General features: G+C 38.9%; 1 protein-coding gene across 1 annotated transcript in view; it reads right to left on the bottom strand.

Moving 5' to 3' along the window:
- LOC134542359 (uncharacterized) overlaps positions 1-26,583 on the bottom strand; it is a 397,749-nt gene that overhangs the window by 213 nt on the left and 370,953 nt on the right. The window contains exons 2-9 of the mRNA XM_063386532.1: positions 19,365-19,769; positions 16,099-16,506; positions 15,201-15,680; positions 14,036-14,230; positions 5,766-5,928; positions 4,846-5,054; positions 2,754-2,966; positions 1,300-1,326 (exon numbers count right to left, since the gene is read on the bottom strand). Of these exons, the coding sequence (XP_063242602.1) occupies positions 1,300-1,326; positions 2,754-2,966; positions 4,846-5,054; positions 5,766-5,928; positions 14,036-14,230; positions 15,201-15,680; positions 16,099-16,506; positions 19,365-19,764 (2,095 nt within the window). The 5' untranslated portion in view covers positions 19,765-19,769. The remainder of the gene's footprint in view (positions 1-1,299; positions 1,327-2,753; positions 2,967-4,845; positions 5,055-5,765; positions 5,929-14,035; positions 14,231-15,200; positions 15,681-16,098; positions 16,507-19,364; positions 19,770-26,583) is intronic.

Here is a 26,583-nt window from a genome sequence, read left to right as displayed (position 1 = left end):
AGTTAGGGTCATAATTATTTTAATAGTGGAATCTTATTAAAAGGGGATAAAATTGTATGATTGTATTTAGGTCCAGTGCTAGTTTTTTAAACTTATTATAAGGCAGGAAATTTTGTTAGGTAAAATTTTCTTAAAAGGATTTTGCTGTATTCAATTAATTTTAGTTGTTTGTTCATGCATGGGTGCCAGAGTGGTGTTTGCTTGACATAGAAATGTTAGGTGAGAGATATGCGCAGATTTGTACCGGTAACATCAAGAATGTTGGCCATGAACTAGATTGCAATACAGATGCGCAACTGCTAAGTTCAGGCAACAAGTTCAAACCTTTGATTATCATTATTGGCAAACATTTCAATTGCTTTTTGGATACCTGCAATGCCTCTAAGCATATTAATTAGGGAAGGCTGATAAAATACTCAAATACCATCAAATCCTTAGTATTCGAAGGATTCTGTAGTTGAGGAAAAAGATTTACTTAATATTTATGCTGTTACCATTCCCCAAGATGATGTACTTTTAACATGTAATTATGTATATACATAAACCTACAATGCATATTGATTCTGGAAACTTAGTTTGTGAAACAAACAATTAAAGGGTGAAATGTTTTGACACCATTGTTAACATTTAAAATTTTTTGTATATTATTTTATTTTTCACCCATGACACAAAGATACAGTTTTGAGGGGTATATTCGATGTACGGTACTCTTTGGAGTTCTAATTCAAAATTCAGATTCAAGAAAATTGTGAAGTGACCCATGACTAATATTAAAAAAAAAAAAATTCAGTTTTTTCCAACATATTATATTTCGTAATCACAGCTCTGACATCTGCAAGTAAGGATGGAGCACTTATATTCTCAAGTGACAGTATCATACTGCTATACAAATATTGTTGTGTACGCCTCTCCTGTGTGCAGTTTTTGAGAGGGAGGGGAGGAAAATGTGAAAACATGGTCCGTTGGAGATGTGGTGGTGAGAGTTGGTGATTACCGAGGCAAAAATTGTAAGCAACTTATAGTTTTGAACATGTGTTAAGAATGAAATCATTGTGTGTAAAATATGAGATCATGTTATACACAATATTATGTTAAACCACAAGTAATTACATGCATCTGTTATCTGACTAAATAAATATGGATAATGCACAGATATGCTTACCAAACTATTAACATGCAATTTCATAAAATGAGTCCAGATTAAATGTAAATTTGTAGGTAATAATTATAATGACTTGAAATATTTACAATTTTGATGTTACAAAAGTTTTATAGGTAAGTTCACTTTAAAATACTTACAGTTATATGTGTTTCCCTTGTTGTAATCTGAAACAAGATTGTACAAGTAAATTTAAGTTGCATTGCCATTATATGATTAATTTGGACTTATAATCTAAGTACACTTTTTGTTGAATGTTTTTGAGGTTGAAATGATAATGTAATTTTTTTTAGTATTATCCTGTTTTAACTTAAGTACGTTAGTGGCAAGACTCAAAACGATATAACGATTTATTCAGTTTGGCACCAAAAGTGCTGATGAGCCAATGCGGCGGCCATCGCTCATCCCAGTCGCTTCGCATTGCCACCCTAGTACAGTGCTCGTTGCACTCCAGGGCTTGCCTCAGGGGCGTGACTGTATTGCTTAAATATTTATACATTTTCAAATCAGATCTTGGACATCAACGCAAGCACGTCATCCAATCACAACGTGGCTTGGGACTTCAAATAAACTGGTCGTGCCATGAGGCATTTCACAGCTGTACTTGTTTTTCCTTAATTATAATATTATAATTGTTTAATGACAGCCATGTGATGCCGAGACAAGTATTCTCAGTAATGTAGGTACTCCTTGGGTTTTCATCTGCGCCTAACCACGCGTGGGACGCCATAAGAGCCCATGTGAGTATTATAGCGTGCTTGACGCCGAGAGTGGGTCAGGTTCTGGTGGTCTCGGATGAGCCACAGAGGAGGAAACGAGACATGTCTCCACATGGGCGATGTCACGCCCAGGGGTTGGAGTCTCCGCCGGGTCTGTGTCCTCTAGACAAGGTGGTGCCCAGTAATTTCCTTAAAACACTCGAACACGAATCACCTAACTTCAACAAATTAAGAAAATGTATTAAAAACAATAAACAGCTGCTTTTTCATTCAATCGATATCTGGTCTGTATTAAAAATTTATTTAAAATTATATTGGAGCATAATAGGCAGTACTTATTCTGAAAAGTATGACAGGGTTCCACATTCTTACTTAGTCAATTTCCCTTAGCTTTTCCTGGTCTTCCTAACATTTTACCCTTGTCTCATCAATCTGTCTGGCAAGATAACAGGTATATTAGAATACAAATTGTTACTTAAACATATATAAACAAATATAAATAACAGTTAGAATTGATTATAAAAGGTTTTTTAAATTAAAGTTTGTACTATTATCATTCCCATCAAACTTACATATACACATTTACAACTCCTTCAGTCTTAAAATGGGGAAAAAAAAAGTTTGATAAAACTTTGGAAAAAAAAAAATATATATATATACATATACACATGCACACCACACCACACCACACCACAACACACCACACACTATAAAAAATAATTAATGCACCTATGTTTAGTCTTTATCATTAAGGAGTTGTTAAGGATTCTTAGTGAAATTTAAGGACTTGTCTTTTAAAGGGCCTTATCAATGAAGGTCAAGTTAAGGTGTTTTGTAACTAAGGCGCGAGCTGGCGGCAACTCGGGAGCACTCACGTGTCATCAGGTACTCGGCCACGACCCTGAACACCTTGAAGTCGGGCAGGCCGAAGAAGAGCTTGGTGCCGTCCTGGTGGGTGGAGGAGATGGGCTCCAGCTGGGTGCGGTCGTACCCCGCCACGCCGATGGTGAACAGGATGTGCCTGCTGCTCCTGAGGTTGCTAGCAGCCGGCGCCGGGTCCGTCTGGCTCTTCCCGTCCGTCACCAGGACTGCGCAACACTCCCACTCTTCAATGTGACTGGCATTTTTTTAATAATTGTACTAACCTAATTCATTCTTATTCCTATATATATAAGTATACTACATGGTTATAATGCTTGATATATTTTCAGTCATACAGTTAGTTAATCTGGGCTCCGCTCATCCAAACATCAATTAATCCAGACAGAATTTTAAAAAAAAAATTGTTTTGTAATAATTCTTATAGGTATTAGTTCATAGGTTATAAATTTAGGTCTACTTATACAGTAGTATTAAAACTAAAATTGATTTGTAGGAAATTTGTATTTATGAGAAAAACAAAAAAAACATCAATTTTTATAGTTTAACCTATCTAAAACTTTATAACATGCTTTTAAGGCAAATTCCTTTTAATCCTGACTTTTGGTGATCCGGATAGGGTCTGGTCCCACATAATCCGGATAAGCGAGACACTGTTGTACATTTAAAAATACAACTGGAAATAATCAGCAGTCATATGCAATGCGAAGGAAAGTAGCTGCTCGTATAGCATGTGCATGCCGGCTGGCAGACTAAATTACTGCACTTGTATCACGCACGAAAAACATTAGGAAATTGTTAATAAGGTTAAAGGACATTAAAGTGGATATTATTCCACATGGTAAAAAAAACACTTACTTTGGTTGTGGAAAAAATGTGGCTACTTTAAGCGTGCTTTCACAGTAAGAGGTTCAATAATGATTGATATAAGGGATATTTTCTGACAACAATATCAGTACCCAGGGGCGAATATCTTATCAGAATATAAGAAGAAAACCTTTTTACAACTTTTCCAAACAACTAAAAATTCTATAAAATATATTTTATTAATTATAGAAAAGGAATCACCTGTCTTTTTTTGAAAACATCCTATAGGAATAAAGGAGAGTGGAAACTTGTGTGTGATAAATTACATAGTAAAAGTAATGTTAATAATACATGTTAATGTGTTGAAAGGAACAGTTAATTTGTAAATGGCTTAAACATAATTCACATTTCATTATACTTTTTATTACTATCTTTAAACAATTTCTTACTGATATATTTATGTTTACAGGTAGCAATTGGTGGTAACATGTATTTCATTGTTGCACATTATAAATATGAATATTATTTTCAATGTATCTTTAGAATACTCAAATATGTACAATGTTTTTGCAGTATGAAATTTATCAACAAGTTAAATAGGGATGAGAGGGGAACATAATCTCTGTCATCTTGTGCTGATGAGCTTGGTGGCTTAAAGAAGAGCTGACGGCTCTTATGGGGGTGTGCAAGAAACATGATTGTGCAGTGGCTTGCCGCTGCCTTCAGCAGTTTGACAGTGAAGATACAGCACTACACACAATTCTGAATCAAGAGAAAGAAATTTCCCACGAGTGAAGTGTAGAAAATTTAAAACTTTACTCTACAGCAGAGTATGCACACAGTATTTCATTTATGGGTGAGTGGGAGGGGAGATAAGAACTTCTTTGCCTGATGTTTTCTTTCAAATTCTTTCCTTTTGTTGGTGGGAATAATAGATTTACGTATTAGGATTTCAGATTTCCCCTGTGTTCACCCTTGTTATTTGAATAGTCACTTGTGATCAATCACACTATTTTTGAGAATGCTTTGTAGTTTTCTTGGCTGTGCCTTGCAGCCACAATATTAGTTTTTGTTTCATGTTTTAATATAGCGTTTTTATTCAGGCCAGCTGCATTTCTTCTGTTGGCCTTTGGCATGACTAAAAAAAATATAGTACAAAACCTGTGAGTGACACCAGTTACCAAAGCTTGAAGGTCAACGGATGCTGACTGCATACTGACAAAACCTTGTGTTTGATAAGAAAACGATTTTAGGATTTTAGCTGTAAACATCCAAACTTACACAGGAGTGTCTTCTTATTAGGTGCATTAATGCTGATCTCCCTTGCGGCCACATTTATCGCGTTGGCAATGTTCGTGCCACCACCTGAGTAGTCAACCTTTCTCAGGCTTGACAGGAAATTGCATGTAGAAGTTTCTCTGAGGCCAATATCTATCGTGGCAGCTGGATCGCTGAACGTTATCACTCCGGCTGATCGCTCACGTGACAGCCTAGAAAAACAGTTTGTGTCAGACAGAAAGGTTATTTGTGGTTATTGTTATCAAAGTATTATACAATAGGCCACTATGATTTGAGAATTTTCTGCAACTAATTACGTATGAGTAATTAAACAAGTAGAAAGGTGTTTGTTTGGTAAAACTTTTATTTGTAGAAACTGCTGCTTTATAAAATTAGTGGGGAAAAATTACCTAAAATAGCATTACAAATGTAGCACAGTTTTGAAACCAGCTGCAAATTTAGATTGCCACACCAGTAATGAATGAGCGACAGATCACTTTAGCATGTGCATGAGTCTATTCCACTAAAGTTAAAAAAAAAAGTAATTGCTAAAGAAGAAAATTTTGTACCAACTAATTAAAATAGTGATAGTATTTGCCACTGCATTATTATATGATCATTACTCTGTTCACTAGATACTTGTTAGTGATTAAAGACTGCAGAAAATTTCTTTACAATCATCACTTCATAACATTTACCAGAGACATTTAACGAGACCCTGTTCTGCTCTCAGCAGATACTGCCACAGTGCAGAGGTTTTTCTCCATGTGTTTCTCTGTCACTTGTGTTTATTTGCTGTTGCTCCCACTCTAAATCACCGTCGAGGCTGACCATATTGTCTAGGACATGGCCACATCAGCTTACCTGTCTCATGCAGGAGTTGACACACAACACCAACTCCTTGCAAAAAAAAGCGCACTTACGGGAAGGCGTTCACCATGGCAGAAACAAAGTTCTTTTCAAGTTCAAAGTGTGGTTTCGTGATGCTTCCAGATTCGTCCAACAGGAATAATAATGCTGCATCCTTAGTTTGGTTGAGAATGGTGTTGATCTTGCCCACCATCATCACAGCTATTTCTTCCGGTGCTGCAAAACAAAAACAAAAAAGTGTATGGAATGAGTCCACGTAAAACAGAAGTGAAACTTATTGTTTATTAGGTATAGATAGAGATAAATTGTTTACATTTTCAATCATACTATTTACTATCCACATGAATAATTAAATTGTTGATACTTTAAAAAAAATATAAGGAATATGGTAGTGTCAATTGTAGGCAGTTACGAAAACTGAGTAGACAAACACAAGCAGCGCTACGAAAATTCTGTAGCATCACTGCGGCGTCATTTCTACCTCTACTCTTCCGGTCATCACAACTAGCACAGAGCATGCTACGCTATGTACCTATACCCATCTTCCCTTTGACATCTTCCTATTCGACCGCTAGTGCATGTATTGGATTGGCGTCGCCGCTGACACACTCTCCTCCTCTACCGGTTCCCCCACCACGTGTTGGATATGTTTTGTAAGACACATAAGTTACGAAAGTAATAATGTTTTATTTGTATTTGCTACATAGACTATGATTTGACTTCCTTTGTTTAGGTGCCATCTTGTTTTTGTATGTGTACGAATGTTGTTATCGTTGGAGTCATGTCGACTATATGTGTACTGTGCGATACTAGTAAACTGAGAGTGAGTTAAAAGCAAAAGGTTGGCTACATCATTTATTGAAACTTCCAACAGGTTATGGGCCCAGGACGTCTTTTGTGAGTGATGAGATTGTGACTGTGATTGGCAGTGAGTCGGTAAAGTTGCCGATTGGCGCACGTGGCAAACAGTGGTTCAAGATGGCTTTGCACGAAACTACAGAATATAGAAGCAACATCTTGCGGCTGGATTCCAAAAATTACTTTGCATGGAAGTGTTGGGCAAAGGCCGAACTTATACAAATTAACTGTTGGAATGCTATAGAACAAGGATTTGTTCCACCAATGGATTCGGATCAAGAATGGGTTAACAGGAAGGCTTTGGCATTTATGTACAAAAACGTGTCCGACTCATATCTTAATGATATTGCGGTATGTGTACTGGTGAAAGAAGCGTGGGAAATACTGGCGGACATACATATGAAGGTTAGTTTTTTGCAAGGATTGAGATCACTAAAAGCTATGTTTTTGATCTCTAAAGGTGAAGGGGAGGAATTGCATGAATATGTGGCTCGTGTGCAAACACAATACCAGAAAGTGAAATCGGCCGGTTGGGTATACACGGACAAACAGATTGTGGGTATCATCCACTTGGACTCCAGTGGGATAAATATGGCGGACTGGTGGAAGAGTTGGGAAAGGAACCTAACCTATCGATCAGGTTTGTAAAAGCAAGACTTTTAGAAGAAGGTAATAAAGATTGGGAAGAAAATGAAGTTTCAGCACTTGCAGCAAAAGGCGATGGTCATCTAAGAGGTGCTCAAGCGTTCAGAGGGTGTGGAAGAGGAGGAAGACAAGGAAATAAAGGAACGGAGTATTGGAAGAACAGGTATGTTAAAAGAAATACTCAAGGAAGTGATAGGTTATTTGGTACCCCCACTGATAGAAAGTGCTACAGGTGTAACGAGTGGGGTCACATGGCTGACCCGACAAAAGTGAAGTGCTACAGATGCGGAAATAATGGACATTGGGCAAGTGACTGCAATGAGGATGACCAGTCAAAGCCTTGTAACGACACAACTGGCAAGGAACAGGATAGGAAGCTAAAACACAAGCCATTAGTGAGTGCTTGTGGCTTGGTTTCACCCATGAAAAACACTGTGGACTGAGTTGTAGATTCTGCTGCAACTGACCACATATCAAATCAAAGGGAACTGTTCCTCAACATGAAAGACTGCAAAGGAGAAATAACGATGGTACGAAGGTACAGCGAAGGTCAGTGGATGTGGTATGGTAGAGATAAAAATCACTGATGAATGTGGGAGGTGGACTCTCACCGTATGGGATGTATTGTACGTGCCAGAATTTAATTTCAATCTGCTCTCGGTAAGCAAGATGGCAAAAAAGGGTATTAGTCTGGAAATGAATGTCAGAGAAGCCATAGCTTACGATCATTACGAAATGTTTTTCAAGGCTCCAGACTCAAATGGCTTATATGTCCTACACTCTGAAAAGAAATTGGACAGTATCGCAAATGTAGTAAATATGCCAAACCATCACTGTGAAATTAGGGATACTACAGCATTGAAGAGTGTAATGGTATGGCACCAAAGGCTTGGCCACCTAGATGAAGAAAGTATCAGAAAAATACCTGAACTGGAGATTGAGGGGAATATGCTTAATGCTTGTGACACGTGCATAAAAGGAAAAATGACAAAAATGGGCTTTCCCCAAATGAGCGAAAGGAAATCTAAACGACCACTGGAGCTAATACACTCTGACTTGATGGGAAAACTGCCTATGTCCTTGGGAAAGGCTCAATATTTACTAACCTTCATAGATGATTACTCTAGGCACCTTACCGTGAAATTCTCAGCTGCATTCAAGGAATACCAAAATGAAGTTGAACTGCAGCATGATATCCGGATAAAGGGACTTCAGACAGATGGAGGAGGAGAGTATTGCAACAAGGAATTCGAGGCGCATCTCAAAAAATGTGGGATAGTGCACAGGAAAACCGTTGCTGAGTCACCGCAACAAAACTGTGTCGCAAAAAGAGCGAATAGAACAATTGTAAATTCCACCAGGTTTATGCTTGCAGAATCAGGCCTACCAAAGGAATTTTGGGCTGAGGCGGCAAATACTGTGGCATTCGTGAAAAATCTTAAGCCCTTCCCGCGCCATAAATTTTCAGATATCCTTGGAGTTGTGGCGAGGGGAAAAGGTGAAACTGAAGACATTAAATTTTATGAGGGTATTCAGTTGCAGAGCCTGGATGTATGTGAATGGGAGAGATAAGTTGGATAGCAAAGGTGTCGAGTACGTTTTCATAGGTTATGAAACAAACATTAAGGGTTACCGACTGTGGCAATTAGAAGCTAAGAAGGTCAAAATTGCCCACAACGTTATTTTCCAGGAGAGCAAATTTCCATACAATGCGTGTGGAATGTCAACAGAGAACAAAACCATTGTGGTACTGGAAGAAAACTGCGAGGGCATGTGGAAACTGAGAAACATCACGAGAACGAGGAGGTAAGAGAAGGCACTGAACCAAGAACAAATGATGAGCCAAACTCCAATGACACCCTGTCGGAAGACGAAGAACCCTTCTTGGGATGGGAAGAGAAACTGGTAGTGGAAATCAGGAGGTCTGCTCGACTCCTGTCAAGACACTCGGAAGCACCTTCTTGTCCATACGGGTGCATAACTATGTCTACAGAGTCTTGCTCCCACGAACCAAAGAGTGCTCAAGAAGCTCTAGGAGGCAGTGATACGATAAATTGGAAAAGAGCGATGGATGAAGAAATTGAAAATTTGATAAGCAAAAACACTTATGAAATTGTTGACAGGCCCAAAGAAAAAAAATGTTTTAGGGTGCAAGAGAGTCTTGAAATTAAAGGAGAGCTCGGATGGAAGCTCCGTATGGTACAGAGCAAGACTGGTAGCACGTGGGTTTTCCAAAATACCGGGGATAGATTTTACAGAAACTTACTCTCCAGTGGTGAAGAAAAAGACACTTCTTGTCCTCCTAGCTTTGTCAGTGAAGTTGGGCTGGGTCAGGGAATACCTGGACGTCTTGGCTGCGTATCTGAACGGGGTCCTCACCGAGGAAATCTACATGGAGCAACCGCCGATGTACCAAAAAGGGAGTGACAAGGTCTGTACACTGCTAAAAAGTATTTACGGCCTGAAACAGAGTGGTAAGGAGTGGCATGACAACCTTGACGGTATCCTAACTGGCTGGAATTTGAGAAGGTTGATGAAAGACCCTTGCGTATATATAGATGACCACAAGGAACTAGTGATATTTGTCTACGTTGATGACCTAGGCATATTTGGGATGCGTGAGAAAGTAGTGTATATGAAAAAGAAGCTGTCTGGGACTATCCAAGTGAGAGCCATGGGGGAGATGACCACTTTTCTTTTAGTGAACATCATTTCCACAGATGACTCTGTACTCACTACATCGAGCAACTGATGCGTACTTTTCAAATGACAAATGCAAGAGGAAAAGCGTTCCCCATAGAGATCAACCATGATGATGGGACAGATGCTAGAAACAAAGCTTTTGACAAGCACTTATACCGCAAAGCGATTGGGAGCCAACTACATTTGTCGCAAACAACAAGACCGGACATTAGCTTTGCAGTGTGCAGGTCTAGTCTAAAATGTGAGACCCGAACCCTTCGGGACTGGCAAGATATTGTACATGTGCTCAGATACATGAGACAAACCAAAGACTGGAGGTTGAAATTTACTAAACAAAATGGCGCTGCCGTATTCTACTGTGATGCAGACCTAGCCAATGATAGGCGTGACAGAAAGTCTATAACAGGAGTTGCGGCAACCTTAGCGGGAGGCCCTGTTATCTGGGTTTCGAGAAAACAGACCTGTGTTGCTGATTCCACTGCAGTTGTGGAATATTATGCAATCTACGAAGCAACAAAGGAAGCAAGATAGTTATCGCAGTTCATGTCTGAATTGGGGCAAGATGGCTCTGCGCCCAGCCCTGCCGTGATCCTCTCTGACAACAAGACGGCCATAGCCATGTGTAAGACATGGGAAGTGTCTCAAAGGACGAAACATATAGATATCAAATATTTTGTGAGGGACATGACGGAAAAGGGGAAGACACAGGTTAAGCACATCACTGGCAGGGAGAACCCTGCTGATTTGTTCACCAAGGCAGTGAACGGTGCGCGCATCAAGTACTTGTGTGAAAAACTGAATCTTGCACGTGTTCCTTGAGTGTCTGTCATGCTTGTTAAGTTTTGAGTTTTAACTAGTGTCATGCTTGTTAAGTTTTGAGTTTTATCTAGGAGTTATCAATGACGTGAACTGGGAAATGTTCTGAAGTTGAGTCAAATATTGTTTTATGAATTTTTTTTGTAAGTTCACACCGAAGGTTTTATTCAATGAACACATACTGTGCTGAAGGAAATATTAGTTTCTCTAACCTTAAGTGTCTCAAGGGGAAGTGTTGGATATGTTTTATGAGACACATAAGTCACGAAAGTAATAATGTTTTATTTGTATTTGCTACATAGACTTTGATTTGACTTACTTTGTTTAGGTGCCATCTTGTTTTTGTATGTGTATATAATGTTGTTACCATTGCAGCCATGTCGGCTATGTGTGTACTATGCGATACTAGTAAACAGAGAGTGAGTTAAAAGCAAGAGGTTGGCTACATCATTTATTGAAACTTCCAACACCACGTACCTAACTATTCCCCTCATGCAATGGGAATTTTCGTAACGCTCGAAAACTGTTGCCCCCGTCAGTAAAGAAATTTCACTTCAATAAATAAATTTGAAATGTTGGCATGACGGGAGTTAAATGTGTGTTAAACCAAAATTATAAATGCCATTAAAATAATGCATTCTTTTATAAAGTTATACCACTAACTACACATCTTTTTGTACTGTTTTACACATGATACACACCAGTGAAATTCTAGAGAATTTGTGCAAATAAATTTATTGCAAACTAGTTCGCTTCGACACAAATCAATAAAAGTTACTAATAGGAATTGTTAATATTGTAAATTTTAGCACAGGGAAGCTAAATGTGATGAAAAATCCTAGATTGTGGTTCAGAACATTAAATTAATTCTAAACCTAATTATAAATGTTCCATTTCTTCAGCTGAGACTTATCTACATATTAACCAGGGAGTATGAGGCAGAGTGAAGGCGTATGGAATTTGCAAACTGGCCAAGTTTTGCATATTGAAATAAGACAGTGAGAATATGCATAATAGCCATGCTGATGACATCACACCATAGGCAGAGTCTCACCAGGTCCATTGTCTTATAATAATGTCGTTACTGGCAAAATTCACATTTAAAATGGGATCTCCCTGGGTAGGCCCTGTGCCAGTTTTTTCAGAAGGGGGATGTACACTGGTTAAAATGTTACAACTGTCAGCATTTGTATGGTTGGTGTATTAAAATATAATCTTAATAAACTTTCTTTATCTAATTTTCCTTTACTTCTCTTAAATTGTTGTCAAAAAGAATTTTTTTTTTCATTTTAAGTGTAAAAAATAAAAGTACAAAACAATTAAAACAAAAGCATATCGCCGCCTGAGTAATGGAGTGTTCTATGTCCACTTTTTAGGTTTTTTATGCTATGGACACGAAATTAATATTAGTATTCATTTGTACTATATCCACACACGTCTACGCACATAAAAATGTTTGTTCAATATTTAAGACCAATATTATTTTGTTCTATGTCATGATATCCATAGTTATTTGAACTTTCAAATGCCTATATCTCAGTTCCGACTTCAATGGACATAGAACACTCCAATTCTCAGGCGACAATATATTTAGATATTTTTTATATTTTCATAGAATGTATATAATCCACATATTGTCTCTTAACAATTGTTTCTTACAATTTAAACTAATGTAAATCATTATTATAAAATAACTTGCTTCACTTGTAGATTTTTAAAGAGATGTGGGGTAAATTAAGGTGATGGAAAGGAGGCAAAAAAGATTTAGAGGGTTCATATCATTCCCACTCTTCTTGTCTAGGTATACACTGGCAATGTATGCACACATGCTCACACTTTATGGTTTCAAAAATTGATATGTACAAGGAAACCCACAAATTAGAAAATCATGAGTCTGACTTTTAACTTATATATAAGGTTCGTACTTAAGGGACCCATCTAGCCAGAGGTGTATTTGTGTAGGTGGGTGGATGACAGAAAGATAAGTGCAATGCGTGCTGGTGCTTCTAGTGTGGTACAAAGTACATTCCTGAACTGGTGCGCAGTCTTCTTGTTGTACATAGGACAACTGTGAAATTTGAGTGGTAACCGTAACATTGTATGTTGGAGAAATGAAGATAAAGGTGTAATACGCGTCCCTTGTTTGCTTTCAAGAATCTTTACCGGATGTCTCATGCCTAAACGTTATTCTGAAAACCCATGTTTTAGCCAATTCCACTCTTATAAAAATACAGCTTATAAACAAAGTACGGAAACAGGACTGCTCATCCACACTCTGTGCATTCTTATGAGCATCTCCTAAACAGACACCACTGATATCATGAGAATTTTTCAAATCACGTGTTTTTTTTTTTCTGAAGCTCTGCTTACTGAATGTGTTCTGGGTAGGCGGGGCCCTCAATGATTCCTGTCTATATTAGGTATTAGGTGTTTCAGAATTAATGAAAGTCTTATTAAATAAAACCAAGTTGATTAAGGGAGTGGGGCCGGATACCGGAGTTTTAAAAGTGGGAAATGTGGCAGACATTGCAGTGAGCCAGGGGGTTTTCTCAGGGTGCTGTCCTCTCTCACACCACTGCACTCTCTCAATGCTCCTCTCATCTCATTACCTCTCATACATCTAGAGACCTCACTGTTGATGAGATGTTCAGCCCTAATGTATTCATATTATGGTATGTTACAAATTTTTATTGCCATATATATGCTGCACACTTACTGCTATTTGTAAAAATTCAGGCATGTACATAATCGTGAGACACAATGTTGATATTTTACTAATTGTATCATAATCACTCTCCAGAACAGTGGTTTTCAAACTTTTTTTTTATAAATAGTTTACTCAACTAAAGTGTTGTGGGCTAGCAACATGTTACTTATTTTTCAATATAACATGTTTAATATTAATATTTATCTTTGATTTGGCAACTAATATATTTCTAAGTTTGCATTTTAATTCATATAGTTTCTTTTTCATGAATGTATGTGTATATGTATGTGTGTATGAGTGTTTATGTACATGTTTATGTGTGTGTATGTATGTGTATTACACACACACACATCCCAGATTTTTAGAGTTAGTAACTTTGCGTGTTTGTTCTAGAAGTTTATTTTGTGTGTTTATAAAGCCAGGCAATGGATACAATTTAAATTTTATGGGCTCATTTATTAAATAATAATTTGTAAAAATCTAAAAGCAGCAAAATAACTAAAGATCCAACATGGTGGACGAAGCCTTGGAAGTACAGTTTGTGATGCATATTACATGAATAATTAGAGGCAATGCTGACTACTTCCCACTCACTGGAGCAAGCGGAGACGACGTTGAGTCCTCCGGTCCCTTGCCATCCCTTGCCGGTGCAGGTGACCTCGCTGCTGCCCACCAGGTTGTAGTTGCCGCTGCACGTGAGCTGACACTTGGCGCCCTCCCTGCTGTGGCCGGTGGTGCAGCTCTGAGGGAGCCACTCGCCGCGAGCCGTCGACCCCAGGCCACTGCAGACTGCGCGCACAACGCCGCACATGGCAGGCACGGGTGGGAGAAGGCTGTCGCCCGGCAGGACTGGTCAGACCGGGCAGCCCGGGGTGAAGGGGTTTGGAGCAGTCTCAAAATGAACCCGGGGAAGGAAATGGGCGTAATGCACATTCTATTCAATGACCAATTTTAGAATCAATTTCTGAAAGTACAAGTTATGTGATGCATTTCAGGTGTTGTGTAAAAGAAATGTTTGAATTTCATCATTAGGTGGCCTCAAAATGACCATGGGGCCAAGCTAGGGCCTTAATACATACTTAGGAATTTTTTATTTTAATTAACAGGTATGAAAGCACATACTGAATCCCAAATGGCTGCAAAATATGGTCTTCTGTTGTTAGTTTTTAATTCACAGTATACCGTTGAAACCTATCAACTTAAATTAATCCATATCTCGAAAATAAAAATTATTCTTCAACTTCACTGTATGAAGCCATGGAAAAAAAAATGTTGCACTCCCATCATTAAAACTTACACTTTACTCAGTGACAGAAATTATAAGTTAAAATTGAAGTAAAATTATATTAGAATGACATGTCACTAACATATTTATTTTATTATTTGATGATAGATTTTATTTATTATTTTGCAACAGCCATTGAAAATGGACTTTGTGTTGGCAGCTTGCTAAAACCTAGGTGCAGTTTCTTGTTTTGGTCATAATCATAGGTCATGTCCATGTGCACACTTCTATGACACTGTTTTAATCGTGAGACATCTAACTACTTAAATTTATTTCAATAAAAATTCTGTGTAAGTTTTCATTAGATGCCTCTGAAAATGGATTTTGCACAGTTATTTAGCTAAAACTTAATCACCACTTGAGAGCTTATGTATAGGTTTTTTGCAACAATAATGCATTGTATGACATGTACCTAATGTAATAAATGATAATTGAGTGTGTTGTGCACCAGGCTCGCAGACGAGCGCTACTCACACGTCTGGCACCCGGCCTGCTGCGGGCTGTCGCACGCCTGCGTCCGGGCGTTGTAGTGGAGTCCCGGGGGGCAGGCCTCCAGGGCGGGCGCCCCCTGCCCGCACCGGCAGAAGAGGGTGCAGTCGGTGAGGTGGGCCACCGTGCCGCCGGACGTGGCCGGGCACGGGGAGGCGGGAGGACAGGTGATGGCCCGGCCCACCGGGGCATAGGGGGAGGTCTGCTGGAGCACGGGGGCCGCCTGGCAGACCTTGGGGTCGGGCGGCCCGCACCGCTTGGTGCCCGGGTTGTAGTGCATGTGGCTCGGGCAGTAGATCTCCCGCACTTGGCCGCGCTCGCACCTCAGCACCTTCTCGCAGTTCAGAGGATCGGGGAACAACACGGGTGCTGCGTGCGCTGCTGGACAGTGGCTCACCTTCGTCGTGTTGGGGTGGATGTCCACGCTGCCAAAGTATTCGTCCTCCAAGTGTATTACTGCTGGTCCTGTCACAAGAACGCTATTTAGTCATCAAATAAATAAAAAAAATGGAGAACTAGTACAGAAGAGTTATGTTAAAATGTTTCTCTCTTTAGCTTAAAAAAATCTATTTTAATTTTGAGAATAAAAAAAACCTGAAATCATGCAACAACAGAAACAAATGAGTTAAGAGTATAGGTAACCAAAATATGAAATGTAAAGTCTTTGCACATATTATGAAATGCGACAAATTTTTCAATTAAATAAGGATGAGTTCTTGTTAGTTGAAACATTTGGACTCTTGCACTTTAGAAATCAGGAACGTCGCAGATGGCTTTTGGTTACTTTGGTTCCCAGTTTTAAACGTAATGTGATACCTATGTGTTGTACAGAACCTAACATGTTGTGTGACGTTTGTTGTTAGTAGGCCAACAATAAACATACCCTTCAAGCAAGCCGGCTGCCTGCGGGCATGGTAGATGCTGATGGCAGCGCCGTATCTGAGCTGCGCGGGGCAGGCGCCCTGCTGCACGTCGCACGTGCAGGCGTGGTGGCACGACGACAGGGCCACGCCCGGCAGGCAGTCCGTCAGCGCCGGCAGTCCCTCGGATACCTTGCACTTCATGTACTGGGGCTCGTCGCAGAACCCCAAGTCCAGGTTCAAGTGGTAGCCGTGCGGGCAGGTGGAGGTGACCTGCCTCCCGTTCTTGCAGAGGAAACCTTTGGCGCAGTCTCCGAAGTGTGGGATGTACATGCCTTCTTCACTGGCAGTGCAGGTGGAGAACATAGCAGTGGCATTTCTGACCGAAAGGTAGCCAAGCTGATTGCCTCTGAGCATGAAGTAATTGAGTTCTGGAACACACGATTACAACCTCGTGTTCCAGGATGAAAACGTGACTGTTTATTTATTTTGCTTAATCTCTGTTTAAGAGACAGACAAGAACATTGTATTCATCTGGAGTTATTTATTCTGCTTTGAAGAGAACAACATATTTTGGGGTTGTTCATTTATTGTAATAGTATTCTGTCAGAGAAAGCTTACATTTTAAGTTTTAAGTAAAGTGGGTAAATTTTATTTTTGGTTTGCATCCGACATTGCAAAACATGCAGATATCATATAAATGCTCTATTTACAATTTTGACAACCCTTAGGTAACATTGAAATGTAGAGATAGCGCAGTGTTCATCATACTGTAGAGACACAACAAATTGTTAGCCTGCATACATATGATGCCATGAAAATTAAAGTATTTTTACTGTTATATCTTAAAGGTTGAATCAGCTTAATAAGGTTAAAGTTATTTTGTAGGAAGTATTTACAGACTGATTTCTATCGTTTAAGCAAAAACAAATTTACAAACATATACTTAGTGTTATAATACGTGTTTTAAAATGTTTCAGTTTAATATTTTAATAATGCCATGGAAGTATAACTTCTAACATCTGTACCTAAGTATATTCTCCCTTTGTTTTGTATATGAAATAGTTTAATTATAACATATACTTTCATTCTTTATTTTAAAATAAGTATCATACAAAATCTTGGAATACGTAACATTTGTATAACTGAGGGACATGTCAACTATTCTAATTTGCGGATTGAGGAATTGGCGGTGAGAGGGAGGAGAACAAATTTTGATATCTTAGAATAATGTTTCTAGTGGGATAATTATTTACTTACTGCTTACTTCACTTGTATAATTTTTGATGTGTAAAATCTTAGCTCTCGGTATACAGCATTTGGTGGAGTGATTTCGTGAATGTGACGGAAGTCAAGGAATGGAAATGTGTAACAAACCACGGTGCTGCCATCTATGGCAGACGGTGCGAAACAAAGTTCACAAATACGAAGGAAACGTTTATAGTATAAACTGCTTGTTGAATTTTTAACAAGATGGACAGTATTTTAATAAAATTACTTGTCAAAAATCAGATCCAGGTTTAAATTTTTTATTTTATTTTGCTTTTATTGGAGCCATTTCATAATATATTTTAAAAAATTTTATTCTGCAATCAAATGATTTGATAGTACACGATCTGCTCCAACAACCAATTGTAACAAAGGCTGTGTGTTTGGAACCTACGTGCGATACGTGTCCAGAAATGTAGTTGAAAACACAACTTACATACATTAATTACGCTGGGCACTATTTTAAAAAAATTTTATGTTAAATTTTGCGTCTGAGGTGTGAGTTTCGTATTTTAAGTTTATTTGCAACATGAGAATGCATGATTTTGCTCATTATCGAGGTTATATGTTACACATCACTGGCGAGTATTGAAAGACTAGCTCATTTCCTTTTTTTGATGTGACGTCTAATAAATCGATGAATGCCGGCTGCACGCACGAAAAAGTGTCCCACTACGGATGTCCCACTACGGATGTGCCCTGTTTGCTCATTGTACGCATATATATATATAACATTTGAAACAACTAACTTTAATGTATGGCCTCGTGGTCTTGCGGTCAGCGTTGCAAACTTTCAGTCCAAAGGATGTCGGTTCGAATCTTGGCTGGTGTAAAATTTTTTTTGTACTTCTAAAAATAAATACGGCGCATGCAACATTTCAATAGTAATAAATATATTTTAATGAATGAATGCACTTAAAAGTAAATTTATTAATTAAATTGTACATTTCATTTCACTCCTTTGTATCCATACAAAATAGTGATAATTCAATAAATATGATTCAAATTAAAAAAAATTTCTTTCCCAAAGAATATAATATTTTTAATGCCTAAATGGTTTGGTTGCAGAAGCCTATTACGACTCAGTCTCAGGCCGAATATGATTATTTCCTTTTCTTCTGGATCAATCATTTCATCAATGGTTTGTTATGACGTCACGTTAAACTATCGTCCGTAAACCGACTTTACAGACAACCAATTTTTTTTTAATATACCCAAGGTGGGTCTATAGAAGCCATTTTAAATGCATTACCCAGCTCTAGAAGTCTAAAACATGAAATTACAGTGAGTGACAACTAAAAAATAGTCAAGTCGAAAATTTGAATTATGAATATTTGCCTAGCTTTTTTAAAAAAGCAGGTTACATGAAGCACGTGTGTGATCACAGAATTTTCTGCAAAACACAAAATGCAATGCTTATATAGCATAGCAGTTTTTGTAGATAAAACATGAGGTGAAATAAGCAATATCCCGACTTGGCGGGACCATGTAGTCACAGTGGCGGCTCCAGCGGGTGGGCCCGGGCCTACCCAACATTTTCAAAATTGAAAATTGCAAATAAGATTTTTAACAAAAATACACAATTCATATTATATGTTAGGTTTATTTTGAAAACTATAAGAAAATTAAATCTTATTTTCATTACAATCTGTTATCGTCTGCCCTACTGAGAGTGTCAGTTTGCAATCAAATAAAACTACCTATACATTCACCTGCAGATTTGTAACATTTTACATTAACATACGAGTTGTGTTGTAGTATTCAACTTATATTACCACAAGTTTAATCATATCAATTAATTTTGTGACCTTTATAGGCATTTAAGTGTATTTTGTCGACATTCAATTATGTGTTTATAATAATTCTTATGAATAATATATTATACTTATTGGATTTTAGAGAGAAATAAATTACCCTTAGAGAGCCACAAAACTTAATATTTTGCATTTGAACTTTAAAAATGCCCTGTACCACCCACTAAGATTAGGGCCCGGGCCTACCCAAGACGCCCAGTAAACACCTCTATCACAGGTTGGTTGCTGCGCCACGTCGACCAGGCTCAGCTCGGCCGGGAACTCCAGCCTGGGAGGGCAGGCGCTCTGCTTGTCGTCGCTGAGGCACGTGCAGCGGTACGGGCACGAGGACTGCGGGGGCAGCGCGGAACAGGCGTTGGGCACGGCCTTGCAGAGGGCGCGGGCGGGGACGTCGCACGAAGCGCTCCCGGGGCTGAAGTGCTGGCCCGGGGGACACCGCCCCAGGGCGGGCCGCCCCGCCACGCACCTCAGGAACAAGGAGCAGTCGTGCGGGTGGGGCAGGTACACCGTCCTGTCCAGCACATCGTAGGGAGGGCACTGGGGGTCGCTCGACACCGCCGCCGCTGCCAGCGTCGTAGCGCAGAGGAGGACCGTCACCACTCTCATGGCGCCTGGGGGCATGCACACCGCTTCACAGCATCCTCAGACAATTGCAACAATATGCGATACTCTAAGGCTAATCATGTCCGTAATCTTGGCCAATAATGCTCTACAGTGGCTACTGTGCACTGTGCAGTAGCTTTGTTAGCATTTTCATACACTAAAGTCACAACATATTTCAGTAGTATCATCATTTAAGTGTACACAAAATAACAAAAAAAATTAATTGTTTTATTCGTATATAAAATTAAAAAAAAAAGGGTGTTATCAAAAAAGGTTTATCACAATGTTCGTGTGGTTTCTTTCTACATGGAAATTTACAAAAAGTATCAAATGTTTTATATTGCAATTTAATTTTTTTGTTATAATATCAATTTGATGGAATTTTTAAATAGGAACTATAAAGTATAATCAAGTTTGTAACGGTATTTTAAAATTAAATATATTGTAACTAAAATATTAAAAATTTTACCTGATATACCTAATAAATTATACCTAATGTTTGTAATTAAATCTATAACTTTTACGTTACATATTTAAAAGATTGAAAGGCTAAGTTGATTAAACAGTATTTAAATTCAAACGCTATTTTATTTTTCATTCATTTACGACCTACCATACCTTAGATATACAGTATGCTTGAAGGTCATAAAATAAACATTTTTTGTCTAAATAATTGATTTAGTTGTCGAATTACTACTTGACCCACATTACAGGAGAGCAAATGTATGGTGAAAAGAAATAGGGTGGTCGAACATAAAGGGATGGACGAACGGAAATAGAAGGGCGAACGGAAATGGATTACCGAACGGGGCGGGGCAGACAAACAAAACAGGACGGTACATGACAAGACAGTACAGACAAGCACTGAGTAGCGGCCGTAAACACCCAACTTTTTTTTTTAAATTTTCAATAATGTTATAAATTGTATTCGTTTGTTTTCGAATTGCGGCGCCACGGTAGTTCTAATATCGTACCTTCTCCTCGGACATCTGGCCGTCTAAATTGTTTGTTTGCTTTGGGAAGACTTCTTAAAAACCCGTCTACAATAATCCGAACCATGGGCGGTCCGTGTCCTTATCCTAATGTGAATGTCGTCACATTGTCGCACGGAAAACATCCTGGTCTACAATTGCGATGTCCTATGTCCGAATCTACTTACTGATTTCTAAAGTAGCCACCAAAGCGCGGCAAATAAATAGAGCCAAAATATTTATTTATGTCTACTGTTTTCATGCTTTGAAAATGAGTAAGCAGCTAAGTTTTGGATATTTAGTTAACTTGTGAAAGCTGTGGAAGTTCAATAAAATTAATTTATTCATTCTGTAAGGCAAAAGTAAATTTTAAATGTCCGTTATTTTATGTTTACCTTTCGAAATGGGAACCAGAAAAAATATCACGAGTGTTCTTATATACTACCAAAGGACACAGAATGTAACAAAAAGTTCAAGTTGACGAATTTATTCGGACCAGGGGGATTCGGACCATCACCCACACCACCCATAACGTTAGGGGGTCGCGTGGACCAATCAGAGATCAGTGACCGTCGCACACAATTTGAGACATTGCAATTGTAGACGGGTTTTGATTCGCCAACGAGTTCGTTGGAGAACTACAAAATTTGCTGCTTCTTTTATTCTTTGGTGTCTAAGAGAGTGAAGTCTCTGCGGTAGTTTGACATGTCGTACTTTACCGTCCACGTCAAGCGATTGGCTGTCTAATATAATCAAAGGTGCTGTGCCAAACAATAGCTGTCGATAAGCTGGGTACTGTGTGCATTAGCGAGACGTCCAGCCAAATACCGTTTGTTTTCTAGTTTCTAACTTCATCGTTTCTGAATTCGGAATGCCGCCAAAACTTCCATGTCTGTACCTACACTTTTCCTTTATTTTTTTCTTTTATCATTTTCCCCGTTTATTTTTCATTACTGATTCACGAATTTTAGCTTTAAGAGCTTGAGTACAAAAAGCAACAGTGGCTCGTAGCGCAGCATCCTGTAAAGCCATCACAATATAAACTACTGTCCCCAAGAAACATTTTACCGAACGGTGGTGTCTTCTTACATTTTTACCAGCACCGTCTGAAAGATTCAACATAAAGGCTTGATATTTTACTAACCTAAACTAAAACTAAGTGTGTTTGGTAGGGGTCCAATTTAGGAATACATTTAAGTCTATATGCCTAATGATGCAGGGTTTTAGCCATACAGGAGGAATAGCATGTATCATGCGCTAGGTGAGGATTGGCCACTCTTAACTTTAGACTACAACTAGATAAGTTGGTCCCAGGTAAAACTTGTATAGACCCAGGTAAAATCCTGGGCTCTTTCATGCGGGGTGCAAAAGTCATGCATTAAGCAAGCAGGTTGGTTACGGGAAACGGAAGGAAGTTCGGGAAGAAGAGTTGGTCCGGGTAGAAAGAGACTACTAAGTAACAGGCGGTTAACTTGGACATTGCTGTCCGCTTTGGTTTGGGCGGAGCTGGTTATTTTCGGGGGCGACTTAAGTCGTTTCTCCCAGGCTGCCTTTTAATTAAATTAATTTTATCTAACCTAACTAACACTACCGTGCGTGCCCAACACTCGGCGCTGCCAGTCAGAGCATGCCACTCGTTGCCGAGGGCAGCTTGAACGGTGTATATCAGCTCTCAAGGCATGAAAACGTAGCTGGAAGTTGAGCCAGGCAGTTCTGTCGACGAGTGTGAAGAAATTTCAAGGCCTAGAAGAAACTTCCTGCCCCGACCAACTCTTTTTCCTGGACCATCCCCCTTGTCCTGTATTGATCTCGTCTGCTTAGTGCTTGCACTATTTAACCCCGCATGAATGCGCCCAGTGTCTTTGCAGGTTTTACCTGGGCCCTAAGTTACCAGTTATAGTCTAGATCTAAGGTAGGGGAGTTAGTCTTGACATAAATTGCTGACATGGCTGGCCAATCCCCGAACAAAGCACACGTTGCATGGCTGAAACCCATCATGATTAGGCGTATAGGCTTCGGTATGGGACTCACCTAGGGTCTTCCATAACCGAGACCCCTCCCAAACAAATACACTTAGGTTTAGTTAGGTTAGGGAAAAAAATGGAGGAGAAGCACCTTGACCCCCACCGAGGATGCTACCGACATCGCTGCCGCCCGCCGTCAGTACTTACGCCCGATGGACTTCGCCGCCCGTGGGGTAAGCCCAGTAGTTCTCGAGTTTGGAGATGGGCTTTGGATGTGCCGTCAGTGGAGTTGGACGTCGCAAGAGGTACTCGGAGGTGAGCGAGTAGTGACTCGCTCTAGCTTTGCTCGCACTTACTATAGATTAAGTATCTGATATTATTTCCCATTTTAGTTTGTTCAAGGATTTGTTTTACCTTGATGAAAAAACACCTCCTTTACATTTCATGAGATAGCCAATCAAAAAAAACACGCACCTATTTCATTTTAATTAAGATTTTGTCATCGTTTAGATTTGTGCTTTCATTTATTTTTATAATAGTTGTACTTAAAATAATTAAATAATTTCACCTTAATACAATCACCTACATTATTTTAAGATTTTGGAGACAATCGCATTTTTAAAAAAATATAAATTACAGGTATTATGACCTCCCCTTTAATATGAATGTAATTGAAATGGAAGTTCACATTTATTGCTTGCACTTGGTTGTGAAAACTGTGGTTTTATTGTTATATCTCCTGCTCTCGTCATCGTAGCGAGATAAAATATGCACCAGTTGTTAAGTACTATAATCGTTAACTTTTTAACACAAAACGTTTCATCCAAATTGGTCCAGTAATTTTTACGCGGTGCTCGAACAGACAGACATATATCTCAGCCGATAATTGCGCATTCAAGTCCCACTCAATTTTTAAGATCTTTAGAAAATTTAATGTCATATTTGTGTCAAACGTTTTTGTATAAATTGCTTCTTACTGAACATATTCTAAAAATTAATATTCATTGGGTTTTTGACACTTAGTTATCAAATTTGGTATAAATAAAGGCTGTGAGAAAATTTTCTCTGAACTGCTTTTCGTTTAAGCAAACTTTCTTTTCTAATAAAGATTTTTACAAATGACAGTTGTCTTGTCAAAACATACAAAATATATATACAAACTATATTACTTAAGAACCTTTAAAAAAACATAAATTTTAGAGTAATAAAAACTTCATAGAACTATAAATTTTTTTAAAAAAAATTAAAATTAGGAAATATTTATTAGTTATTTATAAAAGTATTCATTTGATAGTTCAAAGTGTTATTAAAATTAATATGTAATTTCTGCCAGAAAGTATTAGCCAAAACTTCATAATCTTAAATCTCCTGATGGTTTTAAACTTTTGGCGGGACCTTGGATTGGCTTCTGATGACAGCCAAAAGAGAAAACCTACCCGGTTGTCTCCAGATCAGGTTTCCCATTAATGTTCAAGCGAACCACACATGCTTGATCAGGAGTTCGAACTCTGGGCGAGCAACCGAAAGTGCAATGACTGTTGCGTGTACTAAGGATGGGGCACCACGCACCTTAAGTGGTCTCTCGAGGTCCAACCCGCGACCTCACAACAATTACAAACACTTGCGCGACTTTTTACAACTGTTACATATGTGTGACATAACAACAATTGCATTGTGTTTAATTTTACAGAAATAGCCCTTAACTATTAGTGATGACGAGAAAATTAAAAAAAAAATCAACATGGCGTGTGAGACTCCACCTTAAGATCCTTCGCTACTCAACGAAATGACATTTCGCATTTCGCGGCATGCGTCTCTCCTCAAGGTTAACTAATCAGTCGGGCGAAGGAATCCCGCCATTGTAGCTTGTCTTATCTGTAGACAGCGATGTGCATTTACTCTCTTTTTCCAATGCACAATTTCTGCCATTGGCACTGTCCTTGTTCCGGCGTGCTCTGTTACCAGATATACAGCACTGAACAAAAATATTGACACAACTTTGTAACGTCATTTTTTTTTGAAGCATCTAATTTTGTAAAGTAACATTTAGAAATACATTTTCCTGTTGTATATCATCAAGAGCATTATATAAGTTTTTTTCTCTCTAAGTAAGGAGTGGTGCCTTGGAGACGCCATCTTGTTATCAACTGTTTTTTTCAACAATTTTTTTATATAATTTTTAATTAAATTTATTGCTCTTTTGAGCATAGTACACAATTTTGTGGATTGCCTTGTTATTAATAGTGACGGGCTGCTACAAATAGTTTCTCCTGTGAAATAATAATTTGTGTTTAGCATCGAATTTTTTGTGTCAGAACGACTACAACTGTAGTCAAAAGACCACAATCTAATAGTCTTAAAAAATAAACAAACAGTAAAATTAATATATATATTTATTAAAGCTTATATCATTAAAAATGATACACAAAATAAAATGTTTAATGTTAACAAGCTAGGAAGTAAGTATGAATGTGGCAACAGTGGTTGCCATTCCTGCTCTGTATTGCAATCTAAGCGTGAGACAGACTATATTTAGCAGGTGATGCGCCGCTCTATCCCTTCTGAAGTGAGGCCCGATGCGCCAGTTGGCGATTTATTGACGTAATTTAACTTACAATAAGTATTACTATTATGCGCTTAACGCCGTTTTCCTTTACATAGTTTTAAGCAAATTATCTGACTGGCAGCTTGGAGAGCGACGAGTATTGTTGCCCGCCGCCAGCGGCGCATGCGTCACTGGTAGCCTACATATCCAGATACGCACAAGCACCAATGAAGACTGCAAGGTCCCAGCTCCCGACCGAGCAAGATGGCGCAATACCGGTGTACATCCATCCTGATTTCAGTTTTCCATGGTTTCCCGAAATACAGGAAAATTCTGGGACGGTGTATCCTATGAGCAATGTTCGATTCTTTCCTCAATATCCTTGACATGGATATAGTTTATCTTTCTCTAATGTCCCTGAAACTTCCTGCCCCAATCTACTCTTCTTTCTGGACCATCCTCCTTGTCCTGTACTGAACCTGTCTGCTCAATGCTTACAATAATTTAACCCCGCATGAAAAAAGCCCAGGGTTTTCCTTGTGTTTGTGGAGGTTTCACCTGGGCCCAACTTAACCAGTCATAGTCTAGATCTAAGATAGGGGAGTTCGTCATGGCATCAATTGCTGCCATGGCTGAAACCCAGCATTATTAGGCCTATAGACTTCGGCATGGGACTCATCAAGAGTATTCCATAACCCATAACCCCTCCCAAAAAAACCACACTTAGGTTTAGCTAGGTTAGGAAAACTGTGTCGCGCAACTCACCTCGTGTCGCTCCGCCCGCTGCAGACGTGATGTTCCTCGCCCAGCTAGGTTTTATTGCCGCGGTCTAGAGGATGCGGTCGGACGTCGTAGCGGACGCGGTTAATGTGCAGTTTATCAAGACTTGAAACTATCACAACGTCCAACAACGTGCAGAAGACAGGAAAGTGATAAAAAAAAAATAGGCGGCAAACATACTTAGTACTTCCCCCCAGCGCCTCTCATTTGAAAGACTTGCCCAGCGAGATCTGTTTCCTAACCGTAAAATAACTTTCTCTACACATTTCTTTGCTACAACAATATTTATAGCTCCAATTTCTTTGAACTTCATGCCCTCATACGTAGGTACACCTTTGCATTACACTCGTTCAACCGTACAAGTGTTTTTATGTCTCCTGCAATTAGGCTTGGACGTATACCGAATTTCTCTTGTCGGCAGTTTGTTCGCTAGGAATAAACTTCACTTTTCTTTTGTTTTTAATGAATCTGCTAGCTAAGCTATTATTTTAAAATCAAACTACTAAATATATTTGCATACATAAAGCGAGGAAATACTTACCTATATAAATATAAATAGCTT

Source organism: Bacillus rossius (genome assembly GCF_032445375.1).
Source record: "Bacillus rossius redtenbacheri isolate Brsri chromosome 4 unlocalized genomic scaffold, Brsri_v3 Brsri_v3_scf4_2, whole genome shotgun sequence".
NCBI classification, from domain to species: Eukaryota; Metazoa; Arthropoda; class Insecta; order Phasmatodea; family Bacillidae; genus Bacillus; species Bacillus rossius.
Note: the sequence above shows the minus strand (reverse complement) of the source record. Positions and strands in the feature narration are given on the sequence as shown.